General features: G+C 47.1%; 1 protein-coding gene across 3 annotated transcripts in view; it reads left to right on the top strand.

The window, feature by feature from the left end:
- The window catches only part of LOC125095839 (aldehyde oxidase 2), an 81,177-nt gene that overhangs the window by 26,676 nt on the left and 36,160 nt on the right, over window positions 1-18,341 (top strand). For all 3 annotated transcript variants that reach the window (XM_047722383.1, XM_047722381.1, XM_047722382.1), the window contains 11 exons: window positions 1,881-1,990; window positions 3,355-3,539; window positions 4,190-4,367; window positions 5,626-5,718; window positions 6,807-6,976; window positions 7,582-7,696; window positions 9,242-9,364; window positions 12,257-12,353; window positions 13,356-13,480; window positions 14,374-14,507; window positions 17,325-17,412. In XM_047722383.1, coding sequence (XP_047578339.1) covers window positions 1,881-1,990; window positions 3,355-3,539; window positions 4,190-4,367; window positions 5,626-5,718; window positions 6,807-6,976; window positions 7,582-7,696; window positions 9,242-9,364; window positions 12,257-12,353; window positions 13,356-13,480; window positions 14,374-14,507; window positions 17,325-17,412 — 1,418 coding nt within the window. The remainder of the gene's footprint in view (window positions 1-1,880; window positions 1,991-3,354; window positions 3,540-4,189; window positions 4,368-5,625; window positions 5,719-6,806; window positions 6,977-7,581; window positions 7,697-9,241; window positions 9,365-12,256; window positions 12,354-13,355; window positions 13,481-14,373; window positions 14,508-17,324; window positions 17,413-18,341) is intronic.

Below are 18,341 nucleotides of genomic sequence, written 5' to 3' on the forward strand. Positions count from 1 at the left end.
CCGCAGCCTGTGACAGCCCGGGTGGTGTGTGACAACTGAGCGGAAGGCTGTCTGCTGCCTGAGGACTGCTCCCTCCTCCTCTTCATGCGCACCCGGCTCAGGTGCTGGGTTTGAAGCCAGAGTCTAGGGAAGACACACCGCCCACACCACGGGCCCTCTGGGGACAGGAGGAAGGGAATGACTAAGTTTGCATGCTGGCTGGAAACACCGTTCCCTTGCGGCCGTTCCATGCAAAACTACCCCGGTCTCCTGAAATGTTCCTCTCCCTCTGTGCCGCCGCTTCTCCGGGGATGGCCACATGCCCCTTCACTGGGTCCTGTGCACCAGGCTGTGCTGACAGCTTGGGCACAGCCTGGATCGTCCATCCAGCCGCCCAGCTGAGGTCACCTGCAGAGACAGACATGGGGGGGGGGACCACTCTCTGCAACAGGCTGCCTCCCCAGGGCCTCTGCTTCTCCCTGTGGTTGCCCTACCCACCCCTCCCCGACAGCCCATCAGATGCCCTCTCCTTCTGTCCACCCCACTCGGCCTGCCAGTCCTTTACCCCTCCTATGGGCGACGGGATGCAGGGAAGCTATCAGTCTGCTCCCCACATGACTTTGGGGGTGTGTCTGACCCGGAATTATATCACAGGCGACTGTAACCCTCCCAAGGGGTTTGTTGGCCATAATATGAGCCCATCCCTAAGTGGGGGGAGGTAGAGGAAAAGCTCTCGTGACCCTATTCAGCTTGGCATGGGGCCCGCCCAGGAGGGAGGAGCCAAGAGGCCTGACCCTGGCCTGACCCTGTCAGCCATTCTCCTGAGTCCCCCCTGCCTGTGGCCCAAGACAACTCCAGCCTGGCCCCCAAAGACTAGGAAAGACAAAATAAAGACTCTGGAGCATCAGGAGAGCAAGGACAGCCTGGCCCCATGCAGAGCCCTCTGTGCATTAGTAGTCTAGTACTCGTACTGGCCGCGTTCTTCTACTGGGGTGCTGGTCAGTCCCTTTGGCTTAAGGTCTCCATTTTCGAGATTTGCCCAAGCCACGTCCACCCTGAGCGCAGCCCAGCTCTGGCAAGGCTGGTGGATGAGCTCACCAGCCCAGCAGCAGGACAGGCCAGCAAGGGTCAGCAGGGGCTCCTTTGGGGCACCTCTGCCTCCTTCGGGACCACCCCTACATTCCAAGCAGCATCTCACTGCTTTTGTCAAGGGCAGACCCCCCCCCCCCCACTGTGGAGCCGCAAACCACTTTTATAACAGGGGGTATGGCTCCGGCTGCCACATTGTAACAGCTGGACAGGAAGGGGGTTTTGTGAATTGCTTTTAAGAGTGTAGGTATCCAGGGGCGCCTGGGTGGCTCAGTGGATTAAGCCGCTGCCTTCGGCTCAGGTCATGATCTCGGGGTCCTGGGATCGAGTCCCGCATCGGGCTCTCTGCTCAGCAGGGGGCCTGCTTCCCTCTCTCTCTCTCTCTACCTGCCTCTCTGTCTACTTGTGATCTCTCTCTGCCAAATAAATAAAAAAGAAAAAAAAAAAAGAAGAAAAAAAAAAGAGTGTAGGTATCCAGCAGCAGCAGCAAGAACAAAAAGCAAATGCAAAGATTTGAGCTCTGCCTGTAGTGGAGATGAACCCTGTTTCTGCGGAAGCTAAGCCCTTCCCTCAGTCACAGCGCTGCCTCTGCTTGACTGGCCTGGGAGGGGGCCGGAGCCCCAGCTCACAGGGCACATGAGAGCAGAGCAGCCACTGCCTCCCTCCCTGGGCAGGGGAACGGGGGAGCCCCGGACTGTCGTGCACATGCACCGCTGCCTCACCCTTCTCTGCTCTGCCACTGACATATCAGAGTACAGGATACTCAGGCATTCCTTGTTGCAGCTGAGAAGAAATACCATTTTCTTCAACAGAAGGTACACGGCAGATTCCTCTAAATGAACATTTTCTTGCCGGGTTGGCAAGTGCAGACCTTAAGCCGGAGGAAATTTTGGAATCTGTGTACATCCCTCACTCTCAAAAGGTAAGAATTCTGCTGGTGGCGTTTGAGAGTTGTTTTTTCCCTTTTCATAACTGCATGCAGTCATCGTTAGAAATCTGCAAACAGATGGAAGGAAAATAACTCAGCCCCGAAAACCTGTTTCCTGTACACTATGGGCTGGCCCAGCGCCAAAGCCCTCAGACACCCCTGGGCGAGCAGCTCTGGGCTGTGGGGTTGGAGCAGTTGTTTCAGCTATGGGGTGGGGCCGGCTGAGGGCAGGCGCTTGTGCTTCCACACCCCTTTGTGTCTACAGATCGACTCTGGGAGGCGGAAATTAAAGCTCCCGGGCTATGGAATGAGCCTTTCTCCCTGACCCACAAAGAGGCTGACGCTGGGGCTGGGCCTCCCCAACTCCAATAAGTCCAACAGCTCCTAGGAACAGAAGTGCCTCCAAGTGTTTGCTAACACAGGCTATCTGGGGTTGACGTGACCACCCAGCTGGCTGTGGCACGGATCCTCTGTCCTCACTCCATGCTCCGTGTCTCTCCCCAAAACTGTACCTGAATCCAAGAGGACAGTCTTCCCAGAGAGAGGCAATTCAGCACACACACACACACACACACACACACACACACACACACACTGATCAAAAGCCAGGAGTTAGCTTGGCTATGCAGGAAGTCTTATATTAAGTCATGTCTTCAGCCATGTGTCCCCTTCATTTATTTTTCCTTGGCAGTGGAAAGTTTGAGACATGTTCTAGTCAAATGTAAAGTCCCCAGACAGAAAACCAGGCCAACTCTAACACAGCGCCCTCAGTGGCCCCACAGATGGAAACACACTTGAGACACAGGTCATCGCCATTAACTCCGCGTCACAACACCCACAGTCACCGTCCCAAAGAGCCCAGTGGGGCAGACATCGCCCTCCTGACTCTTGTTCCTGATACAAGATTCCCTAGTCCACTGTTAGAAAGTTCTAGTTGACTCCTTTGTGACTTTTGCAAAGTGGAAACATAGTCGTTTCCACAAACCGAGAACCTTGGTGGCTCTCTTTCACACTGTAAGCAAATCGAGTTTGAAAGAGCCTGTGCTGAGAGGGCACCTCCATCCTCACAAAGACAGAAGCATCTGGAGACTAGAGGGAAGAGCCCCTGGAAACAGAGCACACGGACATGATCCCGGCATCTTGGCCTCAGGAAAAGTGTAGAGTGATCCCCTTTCCTCAAGGGTATCAGGCACTGGGGATGGGCCTTTGGTGGCCCCCAACTTGTCCTCTGATTGTGCCAAATGACTTTAGTGTTCCCTTGGGTTGAGTCTAAGCAATGAACTAGTGACACCAAAAAGCAGAAACCATGCTCTTAGTTTTGACATGTCAAAAGACCCCAAATGGTTTTGTCTCCACAGTGGGAATTTGTGTCAGCCTTCCGACAGGCTCAGTGCCAGCAAAATGCCTTAGCCGATGTGAACGCTGGCATGCGAGTCCTCCTCCGGGAAGGCACAGACACCATTGAGGACCTGAGTGTCTCCTATGGAGGGGTTGGGGCCACGACGATCAGCGCACAGAAATCCTGCCAACAGCTCGTGGGGAGGTAAGCAGCAAACCCTGCTCCCCAAAGGTGAAACTTAATGTCAAACAAACAAAAAAAAAAGGTGGAAATCTGGCTCTGGTCAGTGTTGTTAACAGCCCTGGGAAGATGGAAACTCCTATCTGTAGAACCACTGCCTGTTCTCTTGGTAATTTTGCTAATAAATCAAACCTCACTTGACTTTGAACAGCGAGGGACCACTCCTTGGGTGAGGGATATAACAAAACTGGCCTGGGACCACATTCAGCCGCAGCCCTCACACACACACCAGCACTCCAGCAAACCCACACCAGCCAGTGTCCAAGGGCACTGATGGCTGCCCCTAGGGTCCACACGATTTCTTCCTCAATAAAGGCCTGTCCAGTTCCTAATGGAATTGTCCTCAATGGGCTGTTTGTGTAATGCCTGGTCCCAGCATGGTCTGGCTCTCAGAAGTGCTTGGTTCATGTCGCAGTGAAACGGTCCCATCCTTACTCTGCCATGACTCTCCGGTCACTCAGTGCCTGGATTTTCCTGAAAGACTTGGTTAGGTGATTTCTAAGTTCCCTTCCAACTCATAAAAGGAGACCTGGGGTTCTCTAAATTGTCGCGGCCCAATATCTAGTGCATGCTGTGCAATTGAGCTCGTCCCTTCCCTGCCTCCAACCCCCCAGGCCCTGGAATGAGCTGATGCTGGAGGAAGCCTGCCGGCTGCTTCTGGAAGAAGTCTCCCTCCCAGGCTGGGCTCCAGGGGGGAAAGTGGAATTCAAGAGGTCTCTGGTGGTCAGTTTCTTCTTCAAATTCTACCTGGAAGTTCTGCAGGCACTGAAGAAGCTGGCCAAGTTTATGCCTGTAAGTGCTCCGGCGTTCTTGTGATCCTTACAGCCAAAAGCCTCGGCTTTTCCACTCTTTTTGCAACCTGTCTTGTGAGCAGCCCAGGCCATTACCTGTCACCTGCTCTGAGTTAGGCCTTGGCCGTTCCCAGCCATCCCTCCTTCGGGCGTTCAGCCCTGGAGGGCTACTATCTGAGGTCCAGCACACCAGGCTGTCTGCATTTCACAGACATTCACTGCATGCCCTGAGCAACACAGCAGCACGGTGCGTGCCTAGAGTGGACAATTGCTTTTTCTTTTCAACTCAGCTTTACTGAAGTATAATTACATATAATAAATGCACCTATTTAAACTCAGTGAGTTTTAACAAATGTGCAAACCCACGTAGCCTCCTCAAACAGGGTATAGAGTATTTTCATCACCCCTAAAACTACCTTTTGCCTCCTTTGTAGTCAGTCCTCCCAGCCCTGTCCCCAGGCAACCTCTGATCTGTTTCATGGCATTAGAGATTAGGTTTGCCTCTTCTGAAAGTTTATATTCAATATAAAATGTCAGATAAAATTTTGTAACATTTTATTTTTCAAAAAAATATGAAAATTTATTTGTATGCAACTATTTAAGTGGCTGCTTTCTAGAATTTCTGACTGGAAACTTCTGGAATAAGTTAAGCACTCTCTCTTTCCTTCCCTATGAATATAACTCTCACCCTACGTTGTACCCGTTTCCAACCACATCCCACCCAATGCTCTTCACATCACCCACAGTGTCCCATTTCCACGTCCTCAGAGGTAGACCCCCACCAGCCACATTCACCAGGGCAATCATCGCTGCCATTCATTTCCGAGTCATGACACTTGGTATGTTTCAGAAACCCAAGAGCCTTCCCAGTTTCACTGCTGCGTTGCTGAGAAAAGCCATCAGGATGTGGGCTCTTTTGTGTACGGTGAACTCCAGCTCCCTCTGGGCTGGCTGGCCCAGACCCCAATTTGCTTGCTTCTCCTGCTTTTATTCAGCTCTCTGACAGGCCTCTCCAGCCTCAGGATGACTTGAGGACCAGACTGAGATCAGTCTAGTTCCTCCTAATCTAGAAAGGGAGGGAGGGCAAGATGCCTTCATACAAAGGGAGATCCTGGGAGGTGCTGTGGACTGTGGTCCTCCAGGCTGCCCTGGCCTTGTAATTTCTCAGATGCTTTAGCCGAGTCATTTTCACACACATCAAAGCCCAGTTTAATCACAGACTAATCAGTTCATCTTTATTGTTTTGAATTGTCTCTCAGGACGGTCATCATTATCCTGAAATTTCAGACCAGTTCCTAAGTGCTCTAGAAGATTTCCCCATCACAGGACCGCAGGGAGTACAGAGGTACCAGGTCAGTGAGTATAATTTAATAGAAAGCTGGAAACTAAGAGAAAAGCTATAGCTATGTGAACAAAGCAAGCACATCAGAGTTGGGATTTATAATTCTGACCTTCTTGTTTTTGCTGGTATGTTGCCCTTTGTTTGAGCCAAGTCAGGGAGACACTGAATCTAGGATCAGGCCTGAGCTACCACTATACATGCTTGAGGCTGAACCAACCTGGAATGGTTTGACCACCTGACTAATAACTGATAATCTCCTCCGACTGCTGTTCCTTGGGCATTTGTTTGAAGAGCACCCAAGCCAAGTGTGGGGGGAGGATTGAGCAAGACAGTAGCAAGGTTCAGCCTCCAGCCCTGATTGCCAAGGTCTGATCTCCAGCCCGAGAAACAAGAGCCCTGCCAGTACATGAACCACGCCCCCTCCTTGAAGGACAATTTAGAAAGTATCTATTATTCTCTGTTAGCACCCAGCCCCTCCCCCCACCCCATCTACACACAGATCGTCCCTGAGAAGAGTTCCAGAGCAAACCCTTTCTCCATCTCCCTTATCCTCCCAGTGATGTTTTTGGGCCACTTGCGGGGACAGCCTGCAAGTAGATCCGGGGGGACTCTACTGTCATTGGCTCTCCTCCCCTCTCCCCTACCCAAACCCCATTCAAGTTGGCCCTCAAGCATTTGGCTTTGATTTTGGTCCCCCACCATCAGGATTTATATCACTTTAGGCTTTATTATCATGATCACTTCAGCTGTGAACAGTTTGGTCACGAGAAAGCTAAGAAAGCAGACAGGGAGACCCTCTGAATTCCAGAAAAAGTCCAGGGGAAGGACTCGGAAAAAGAAGATGCCAAAAGGAAAAGCTAGGGCGCCCTTTCACCTATTTCACAATGCTGCGAAAAGGTCGGCATTGCGACATAACCGACAGGACAATTTCCCAGTCTAGTTACATCATCAAATTGTCACATTTACCATCTGACCCACTCCAGGGCTTTTTGCCTGAGGGTGAATGATTTCTTAATCCTGAATCAGGAGTGTTGGTAATTGGCCAGAACACTTCTGGAGATTCAAGTTTCCCAGGGCAACTCTCATCTCCGTCTGCAGAGTGTGGATTCTCACCAGGCCCTCCAAGACCCAGTGGGACGCCCCGTCATGCACCTCTCAGGTCTTAAACATGCGACAGGTGAAGCCATATTTTGTGATGACATTCCGATGGTGGATAGAGAGCTTTTCATGGTTTTGGTGACCAGCACCAGAGCCCATGCAAAAATCACGTAAGTAAATGGGAAGCTTTCAAAAAAAACTTTTAAAAGCACACCTGCAGTTTCCCACGGAAGAATGTGCCTGTTCTGCAGTGTCCTGAACCCAGAGATCCTAAAATTGAAAGAATAAAGAAAAGGTCACCATCCCTAGGAGGAGGAGCGGAGGGGATCTGGAAATGACCATTAAGAAAGAGAGAACAAAAGCAGTGGTTATGGGCTCCTTGCTTCAGTTCTAACCTCACAACTCTTCAGCTCTCTGCTGGAGCCCCAGGCACAGCTCCCAGGAGTAACTCTGAGTAGCGCGATACCCAGCTGGCGATAAAGCCCCGAAATACTGCATTTCTGAATGGTAAATGCCCACTGTCCTAAACTTCCTAAGAAGGTCCCTTGCCACAGCCACACGGGCCCCAGCTCCAGCTCCCCTCCAGCAGCGAAGGGTTACCCTGACCCAGCAGGGAGCCTCCTGGATCCTGAGGCAGGTCAGCTGTTATTGGTCAGGACCTAAGCTGGACCAGTGGTCATATATTTTGATTTTCAACAATGTTCTATCCCTCCCTTAGGTCTGGGGCCCTCAGAGTTTGCTGATTTCTATTTCTTAAATATTTATCTCTTTTCAGATCAATTGATTGGTCTGAGGCCCTTGAACTGCCTGGGGTGGTTGATGTGATAACAGCTGAGGACATTCCAGGCACCAACGGGACTGAGGAGGACAAGCTGATGGCCGCAGATGAGGTACAGAATGTGCCTTTTCAGGCAACTTTGTGCAGACAACCACCAAGGTACCCCCTCAGCTGGTTTTCAGCCACCCCCCACCCCCACCCATTGGGGGATAGAGGTGTGAATTTTTATACCTTCTCTCTACACCTCACATTTTTATTCAGGCAGGCTTAGCAATTACATCGTAAAAAGGACATTTATTGCAGAGAAGCTAGTCCTAGCCTTCCCACTGTGTGCTCAGTTGACCCTGGTCTGAAGAATAAATGTAGGACCTGGCTGTATCCGGAAAGAATACCCTAGAAAGAACTAGAAAGGAGAATACAAGAAATACAGCTACTCCCTGTTATTTATACTGACTTCCTCCCTTCCTGGACCAACGCCACATACACACCCCGCCCCCACTGACTCTTACACCGCTAACGGTGTCGCTTACACCGATCACGGTGCTCTTGCCCCCTTGACCTTTTAATTCAATTCTACGATCTTTCACTGAACACCTGCTTTTGGAACCAGGCTACCTCGGTTGCTGTTCTACCCGCACTACCCGTGTGCCTTTGGGTATCATTATCTGTAAAATGGGACCCATCATAGCACCAACCCCACGGTGTCGTTGTGAGATTTAAATGAGTTAATGCATGTGAAACGCTTACCACAGTGCTTGGCACCTGAAGGCTCTCGGTAAGGGTTAGCTAGTATCGTCCCATCTCCGTGAGTCACATAGACTGTTTCTCCCTCGGCCACGAAACGAATCACTGTTCTCTTGGTTGCACTCCAGACGAAGAGGTCAGCTGCTGCTTAAGAGTTATATTATCTGCTCGGGAGGCCATTACAAAATACCACAGACTGGATCACTTGGAAAAAGCCAGAAATTTATTTTCTCACAGTTCTGGTGGCTGATCCCTCGAGATCAAGGCACTGGCAGGTTTGGTTCCTCCGGAGGCCTCTCTTCTTGGTTTGCGGGCAGCCATCCTCCCGCTGTGTCCCCACACGACCTCTGTCTGTGGGTGAGCCTCCCTGGTGTCCTTTCTCTTCTTGTTAGAACATCCGTCATATTGGACTGGAGTGCCACCCTGACGACCTCACTTACATTTAATTACCCCTCTAGCGACCCCGTCTCCAAATACCACCACATTGGAGATTCAGGGCTTCGACTCGACATACGAGTTTGGGAGGAAGAAGGGGACACAGTATAGCTCCTAACAGGAATCACTTTGCACAAAAAACATTTTCCTTATCTTTAAACTCTAAAATGATAAATGATACCATGAAGATGACACGTGAGAACCAAGCTTGACAGAGGACACAGCAGATTCAGGTCACAGCCAATCTCACACCCCCTTGGGGGCTGACATTCTTTGAGTAAAATGGCCAATGGAATCATCTGTAATATTTAAATTCTTTTTTTAGTTGAAATGTTTGTTAGCCAAGCACATGTGGTTGAACATGACCTCCAGTGTGGTTATTATTGCTAAACAATGAGAACGAAAACACCAGCCACGGGTGAGTAAGACGGTTTCTACAGATATGCTTCTACCTGCTTCGTGCCCGTACCTTCCGCAGGTGCTCTGCGTGGGCCACATCATCTGTGCTGTGGTTGCAGAGACCGATGTACAGGCAAAGAGCGCAGCTGAAAAGATAAAGATCACCTACGAAGATCTGGAGCCCGTGATCTTCACCATCAGCGTAAGCAGGGCTGGCTGGCTTCTTTCCTGTAAGGGTGTAGAATCAAAAGCACCTTTGTAAATTTCTTTTTTTTATTTTTTTAAAATGTTTTATTTATTCATTTGAGAAAGAGAGTGAGAGCACATGCATGGGGAGGGGCGGAGGGAGAAGCAGACCCCTCACTGAGCAGGGGCTGAATCTTAGTCCTTGAGATCAGGACCTGAGCTGAAGACAAACGCTTAACTGACGGAGCCACCCAGGCACCCACCTTTGTAAATTTCTTAACGAAAGACAAATTCTAACTTTTTCTTGTCACTGACTTGTTCTGGAAAATCAGCTTTCTCTGGAAGGTATGACTTGTATGAATTGAAATTAGCATTGGCTGTAAGAAATGAGGGGACAAAGGCACATCAAGAAATGAAGTTTCTTTCTCTTTCGCATTCAGAAAATCTAGAAGTGGTCCGTCCAGGGCTTATGTGGGGTTCCATATGTGAGGGATCTGGGCTTCTTCTATCTAGTTGCTGCCTGGTTTTTGTACTCCTGGTCACACTTTGGTCCACAATAGCTGCTGAAGCTTTGGCCATTAAGTCCACATTCCAGAGAGCAGAGATGACGATGAAAGGCATATCCCCTCCCTTTAAGGACGCGTCCCATATCTCATTGACTAACACCTAGCCAGATGCCACACCTAGCTGCAAGGGGAGCTGGGAAATGTAGGCTTTATGCCAGGTTGACTACATAGCCAAAAATTGGGGAAGATGAGAAGAATGGATATTGAGAACGATCATATTTTCAAGGTGGGGCCCAAAAACAGAGTGACTTTCACGATGGAATTCCACAGAAATTTCCACTCTTTATTTTTGGGTCTAACTGATGGAATGCGAATGCTATTTCCAAAGCAGAAAGAATGAAGTTAGAATAGGAAATTCAGATATAGACTGGGATTAGTAGGTTCTAACTCAATAAAGGGCAAGTTCAGAGTAATTGAGTTGAGAAAAGCTTTCTTATTTGTGCACTTGTGACAGAAAATAGAATTTTTTCAAAGGCCCCAGTGAATTACTTGACATTTTTAAAATGTGCCTAAAAGGTACAACTTGCTCAATATTCAAAGTGTTAAAAAGGTCATATTTCTTGATCTTTCTAAACCAAATGAATTCTGTTCCAAATTCCCATTTTGCCAAGTTTGCAAGAAGTTCAGACTTTTTTCTTGACTCACTCTCCGTCCCTGGGTTGTACTCGGATTCTTATATCAGTTTTTGAAATCTCAATTCTAATCTCATTTTCTCAAGGGGAAATGACACCCAGAAGAAAAACCATGAAATATCCTGGGACTCAGAATGATTAGAGATCTAGTGTTCTCTCAGAATGGGACTGAACAGAGTCAGCTAAAAATTTCTTTTGCAAACGAAAGCAGATAACAAAATAATTGTGCATACCAATATTTACTCACTCATCCATCCATCCATTCATTTCAATAACTGTATATATATGAGAGACAGTGGAGGGTAGTAGCTAAAAGCACAGGTTCTAGAACCAAACCGCTAGATCTGAAACCTGGCTGCACACCTGATAACCGTGTCACCTTCGGTGAGTTAAGGTGCCACGGTTTCTTCCCCTGTAAAATGGAGATAATAATAATAGCTACTTCATTCAGCGGTTACAAGACCAAATGAGCTAATACATGGAAAGCACTTAGCACCCTGCCTAGTACATACTCAGTCCTCACTAAGTAAAGCACATGTTACAAGATTCCGTGATCTCATGACACATTTCCAGTATGGCAATAAACGTGCTTCCCCATGAACTTGGGTGACCCACTGACATCTTGGTGTAGCAGAAAGTGAAAAAGTCCACTATCTGGTACACACTTTCTGCTGCTTGGAGAAATCAAGTATTCCTCACCAGGCAAGAGGCTTCTGAAAGCGGAGCTGGGGCTTGAACACCGCTTCCGTCTCTAATTTGCAGCATGACTTTAAGAGAGGTATTTAAGCTCTCGAGGCCCAGTCTCTGCATCTGGAATTAACGTGAGAATGTGCATACGTGCACTGCGTGTTGTGCAGTGCTTGACACAAGGCAAGCAGTCAACAAATATTGGCTGTTCTCATTATCATCACAATGAGCAAGATAGATGGTGAGTGCGAAGCCTATAGGCGAGTCAGAATGCGGGAGACAGGAGCCATTCGGAAGTGTGGAAAATCACACCGGGCCTAAAGGCTCAGTGGAGATGGGCTGTCAGTAGGTGAATCCACAGGGACTCAGAGTGGGACAGCTTCAGTCTTCACGTGTAATCAGTTCACGCTATCATCAGAAAGAAAAGACAGAAGAAAGGGCTAGAAAGGCCCTTATGAGATTTGCCAAGAAATGAACCCAAAGAAATGAATACCCAAAGAAATGAACATACTTCCTACCAATACTCCTGGGCTTTCTTCCCCAGAGATGTGTCAGGATTTGAGTCTTCTCCCTCCACGTGGCCTCAGCAATTTAGATCCCTGAGTTGGAGGTTCTTGTACATGAGCTACCAAAGTCTGACACAAGTGTTTTTCTTCAGGGAGAGCATCTAGAGGGAGGGCCTAGAACCTCACCCCTACTGCAGTTAGACCATCACTGTTCCCTGGACACCCACCCTGAAGAGGAGAAATGAGTAGTTATCGTCCTGGGCCATCATTGGACCCCCAGATCTCATTTCTTGATGTTTCCCTAATCCTTCTTGTCAGTCTTCCCCTGCAGTGTGGAAGACAACCTTCTCACAACTCTCTCGTCTCTGCCACGAGCTCACGACTCTAGTACTTCCTTTGTTGATGACCCTTCATGGCCATTTTGGGGAGTTTACTGGCCTTTGATTAAGAAAAAAAATTGCCATTGGAAGAAAAAAAAATTGTTTTAATTGGCTTGTGTTTTTTGCCTATCATTTAGGATGCCATAAAGCACAACTCATTCCTATGCCCTGAAAAAAAACTTGAACAAGGAAATGTTGAGGAGGCATTTGATCAAGTTGATCAAATTGTTGAAGGTAAGCCTCTCAGGATATTTATTTATTTATCCCCAAATGAGACCTTTTTTATTTTCTTCCTCCATGCATTCCAAAACAAGAGAATCAAACTAAAGCAAACAAGCAACAACAAAACTAACAACCACAACATTGGTAATAACAAAGATAGTTTTTCTTCTCCATTTTGATAATACTAACAACATTCACCCAGTTTGGCCCAAAATCTAAGAAGTCGTATTTGATTTCTCTCTGTCTTTAGCTTCACATTCAATCATCTTCAAGTTTTATAGGCTTCTCCTTCGAGATGTATCCCAAGCAGGAACATGCTTTCCCACCTCTGTAGCTCAGATGTTTAACAGAATCTTTGCACAATTCTCTTCCAAAGCAGACATAGAGAGAATGTGATTTCCTCTCAGAAAGGGCAACCTCTAAAGACTCAGCACTTTGCCAGATTTCACTTATATCTCTTTCTCTCAGATTGTGTGTGTGTGTGTGTGCGCGCGCATGCGTGTGTTGCCTTTAGAGGTTGGAGGGTGGGGAGCAACAGAATATATAGAAGAAAATTCCCTAGCACTTTTTTTTTTAAGATTTTATTTTATTTATTTATTTGACAGAGAGAGATCATAAGTAAGCAGAGAGGCAGGCAGAGAGAGAGAGGAGGAAGCAGGCTCCCCACTGAGCAGAGAACCGGATGTGGGGCTCGATCTCAGGACCCTGAGATCATGACCTGAGCCGAAGGCAGAGGCTTAACCCACTGAGCCACCCAGGTGCCCCATTCCCTAGCACTTTGATTAGCCAAGAACAGAGGAACAGAACCAGACAATCTGAACTTGTTGTCCAAAATTGTAGTCTCGGAAGCAGATTGCCCTCAGCTGCCACAGGACAAATGCCTGACCCATCAGCTCTTTATTCCAAACAAATCCATTCTGGTCAGTCCACACCTTACCTGCTTTTGAATTCCTCCACATGGTAGTTTCCAACTAGCACACACTTTCAAGAATCTCCCTACCTTGCACTTAACAGGAGAGGTCCATGTTGGAGGACAGGAACATTTTTATATGGAAACACAGAGAGTGCTTGTTATTCCGAAGGCCGAGGACAAAGAACTGGACATTTATGTGTCAACACAGGATCCAGCCCACGTGCAGGTGAGGTCCAGGATTGCCTTTACCTTCCCAGCCTCCTAATTCCATCACGGCCTTCGATCCCCACAGCTTCGCGGTTGGCAGCCATTCTACCTGCAGGAACTTGTTGTCCAGGTACTGGACACCAGTGGAGCAGCTAAGATACCAGAACCCTGTTATTTTTTCTGGTCGTGACAGGTAAATAAAACAAGTTGAGCGAGGTGACGGGGATTAAGAGTACACTTATCATGATGAACACTGAGTAATGTACAGAATTGTCGACTTACCATATTTCACCCCCGAAACTAACATAACACAGTATGTTAACTATACTGGAATTAAAACTGAATAAAATAAATTAAATCAAATTTTTAAAAAAGCAGCCACAGTCACTTCAGATTTGAAGAGTGCATTCACTTGCAGCATGCTTACATGAGCTCTATCACTAGATAACAACACTAAATTATATCTGTACATGACTTTTCTCTAAAATAATCACTATGGATAACCTTTGGAGTGAACATATCACTTCATAGCACATTTTCATTTCCCAATAGCAAAGTGCCCTACGTTTTAGCTGCAAACATCTTCTTTAGCAAGTTGTCCTGCGTTTGCTGATTTTCACCTTGTTGGGACTTCAGGTCTAGGTATTTGGCCATGATTCCAGCTTCTGACAGGAATCTCGGACTCAGGCAGTTTCCCTTCTGGAAAATACCATTTTTCAGCTGGAAAGGCTATTCTGTAAGATTAACGGTGTTTACGAACTCAATAGAGCTCTGCAAGACAGATTTAAACTATCTTAGTTTTTTGTGGTGGTGGTTTTTTCTGACAGTAGGTGTGGTTGAATGTTGTTTCAGAAAATGAGAGGTTTCTTTGCCATTTCTTGTAAAAACTTTTCCATTACCTCACTTTTACAGAAAACAGTGTCCTCCACTTTAAACATCCCCATCAACAGGATCACCTGTCACGTCAAGCGGGTGGGCGGAGGGTTTGGCGGGAAGGTAGGAAGACCAGCTGTGTTTGGAGCTATTGCAGCTGTGGGCGCTATCAAGTAAGTGCGCTTGGGGATACAGGAGGGTGTAAAATGTGCGAACTGAGGGTGAATCAGTGGAATGAGAGTCACTTGGACTGCTGTCATAACCACCTGAGTGTACTTGGGCAATTCAGGCTCCTGTCTCTCTTTCTTTATAATTAGAGATACAGGGGCGCCTGGGTGGCTCAGTGGGTTAAGCCTCTGCCTTCGACTCAGGTCATGATCTCAGGGTCCTGGGATCGAGCCCCGCATTGGGCTCTCTGCTCAGCAGAGAGCCTGCTTCCTCCGCCTGCCTCTCTGCCTACCTGTGATCTTTGTCTGTCAAATAAGTAAAATCTTTTTTGAAAAAATTAGAGATACAATACTCACCCTCCTCGTGTTATTGGAAAAGTCGAATGTACATAGGACTGCAAAGAGGCTAACTTGCTATAGAAAGGTAAAGTGGTATTATTAAATAGCTCCAAGGCTGCGGCTGCCCTGTCCTTGAGCTTCAGGGAAAGTGACCCATTTAGGGGTGGGACAAGTGTCCTGCGTGAGTGGAACACCATGGGTGTGGGTCCTCCCCCACTTTTCCTTCCTACTCCAGCTGCAGACAGGATGGAGTGAGGCAAGAAATCTTCCCACCCTGCCTCTCTGCACCTGGGAAGGGCTGGCTAGTCAGTGTTTGCTTAACAACGGATGACATCCTCAAAGAAAGTTCCCGGGTTAACCTCAACCACAACGCTTGCTCCTTTGCTGTCCACCCTGTTCAAGCTGCTGGCTTTTCTGTTCCTCGTTCATTGTCTGTGGCTGTTTCTTGGTAGTAACAAAGTACTGTCAGAGCCCAGTCAGCCTACAAAGTTCAAAGGTCCTGCTTCCTTTGACAAATTCTGTGTAGTTCAGAGCTAGGTCCCAAGGCATTCAGCCGTGTGTCTCATTCTGCAGTGAGCGGTGTAAGATCACAAGATCTGAATCCCATGTCCAGTTCTCTCCATAATGAACCTCTCTATTTGCACCCACCAAGTACCCAGCAAGGGATAATCAGATCATCATACTCCTACCAGGCTTTGTGTCCTTAAGACCTCTCGAGCATTACTGCACATCAGAATCATCCAGGGAGCACTTAAATCCCAATGCCTAGGCTGCCCCATGAAGATCCAGGCATCACCATATTTAAAATTACCCCAGGGGTGCCACTGTGCAGCCAAGTGTGGGAACCAGTGCCTTAAGCTACAGCCCTGCCTTCGCACACATCTGGCATTCAGTTAGCAGTTCCCAGAGTAGAGTTTCCAAACTGTTGACAAGACTCGCCCAGGCTCCTAGAAATCCCAGACCCATCAAATCAGAATCACCAGGGGGTAGTCCCAGAAGCTTTCCATTTAACTGATGCTCCAAGCAGACTTCAACATTAAAAAACAACAACAACAAAAAAAAAACCACACACACACACACACAAGAAAAAAAAGAACAGGAAACTTTGTGCCAGCATTGTAGCTTTCAACATGTACATGAAAATAGCTGCATAAGAATCACTGAGAAGGACGCATGGGTGGCTCAGTGGCTTAAAGCCTCTGCCTTCGGCTCAGGTCATGATCCCAGAGTCCTGGGATCGAGCCCCACATCAGGCTGTCTGCTCAGCAGGGAGCCCGCTTCCCCCTCTCTCTGTCTCTGCCTGCCTCTCTGCCTACTTGTGATCTCTGTCAAATAAATAAATAAAATCTTTAAAAAAAAAAAAGAATCACTGAGAAAAATGCCAATTCTAGGCCCCTCCCTAACATATTGAATGACAGTCCTAGTGCTAAGATTCAGGAATCTGCATTTTCACCAACACACCAGATGATTCTTTTGTACTCCGAAGAGTCCAGGAACCACTGCCCTAGAGATACAGCAAGGCTAAAGCTCCGAGTACCCGAGAGCCCAGCTTGGCCAACAGAGTAGCATTCGTGGGTAGAGATGAAGATGCTAACCCAGCTGGCTAAGGGCTTGGCCTTGGTTTTGCAGTTGTGTTGTTAAGTTTGCATTTATCTATTCGCACTCCTACTCTTTTGTAGCAGGTGGTGGGGATATGCAAAATGGCTGGATCTGGTTGAGCATCAAATCTGAAGCCATAAGAACACATGTTAGGGACACCTGGGTGGCTCAGTCAGTTAAGCATCTGTCTTCAGCCCAAGTCATGATCCCAGGGATCCCATGATCCCATGATCCCAGATTTTTTTTTCACTTTCTTTTGCAGTTTTCCAAAGATATTACTTATTTATATTCTTCCAACTAGAGTACTTCAACTCAGTTTAGAAAAATGGGGCATCAGGGTGGCTCAGTCTATTACATGAGCATCTGACTTCAGCTCAGGGTCCTAGGATGGAGCCCCACATCGGGCTCCCTGCTCAGCGGGGAGCCTGCTTCTCCCTCTGCCTGCTGCTCCCGCTGCTCGTGCTCTCTCCTTTCTCTCTCTCTAACAAATACATAAATAAAATCTTAAAAAAAAAAAAAGAACACACATTAACTGGCGTGTGACATCAATATCGCTTTAGCTAGATCTCCAGCCATTGAGTAAAGGCTGCAGAAACAGCGTGATTTGGTCACATGTCAATTCAGATCGGCACCCAGCTCACTGCACGCTCTCAGGGAATACACAGGGGATGACTGGACGGTGAAATGAGTGGTTGGATAAATGGATGGGACAAGGGATGAAGGATGGACGGGTAGAAAGGCAGGCAGATGGGAGGGCGGTAAACCATTAGATGAGGGAATGAAGAAATGGGTGGGCGGAAACTAGATGGGGAAATGGAGGAACAGGGGAATGGGTGGGTGGTGGGAGGAATGGGGGAGAATACAACCAAGATTTGTTTTCTTTAGAACTGGTCGTCCCGTCCGTCTTGTTCTTGATCGCGAAGACGATATGTTAATAACTGGGGGAAGGCACCCATTATTTGGAAAATATAAAGTGAGTATTAAAGATGAAATTATTAAAATACCTCATCTTATCTGAGTGGTTTTATCATTTTGATTTTGCTAAATTCTAAAAACAATAATCTCACCTAAAATATTCAATGAAAATGCTGTGTATTTGAATATCCATAAAGTTTACAAGGAACTTTTAGTAAATCTAGTATAGATTGTGAAGAAATTGAATGATAAAAACACAATTTCAATTGATAAAAAGATTACTGAAGGAATAAGACTTTCGTTAGTGGTTCCTCAGAGACAAAAAATGAAGGAAGCTACAAGCACTTGTTATACCAAAACTTCCTGACTATAAAAATATTTTGTAGTGGGGACTCCTGGGTGGCTCAGTCAGTTAAACATCTGCCCTCGGCTCAGGTCATGATCCTGGAGTCCTGGGATCCAGCGCTATATCAGGCTCCCTGCTCAGAGGGAAGCCTGCTTCTCCCTCTCCCTCTCCCTGTGCCCACCCCCCAGTCCCAACCCCCAGTCATGAGTGCTATCTCTCTCTGAGCTCACTTTCTCTCTCAAATAAATAAAATCTTTTTTTAAAAAAGAAGAAAATATTTTTGCAGTTGAAATGTTTGGAAACAATTTTACCATTTTAACTACAAAATCATTTTTACAAGTGTTTCTGCCAAGTTGTTATGAGAGTGTCACAAAAGTTCTTTGCAAATAGGAAAAAAAAAAAACGCTAACTAATGAAATCATTTTAAATTGTTTCAAACCATGCTCATTGTGTTTTATACAACTATGGCATAAACAGCATTAAAAATAATGTTAACATCTAGCCGACAACAATAGTACTTTTCAAATTTGTGACTGAGTTTTTAGGATGGTTCTAATGTAATGTTTCTATATCAAAGATGTTTTATCTGGGAATTGCTTATAGCACACACATAGTTAGATAGTCTACCTGATGTCATGTCT

This window comes from Lutra lutra, chromosome 3 (assembly GCF_902655055.1).
Source record: "Lutra lutra chromosome 3, mLutLut1.2, whole genome shotgun sequence".
Classification (NCBI taxonomy): Eukaryota; Metazoa; Chordata; class Mammalia; order Carnivora; family Mustelidae; genus Lutra; species Lutra lutra.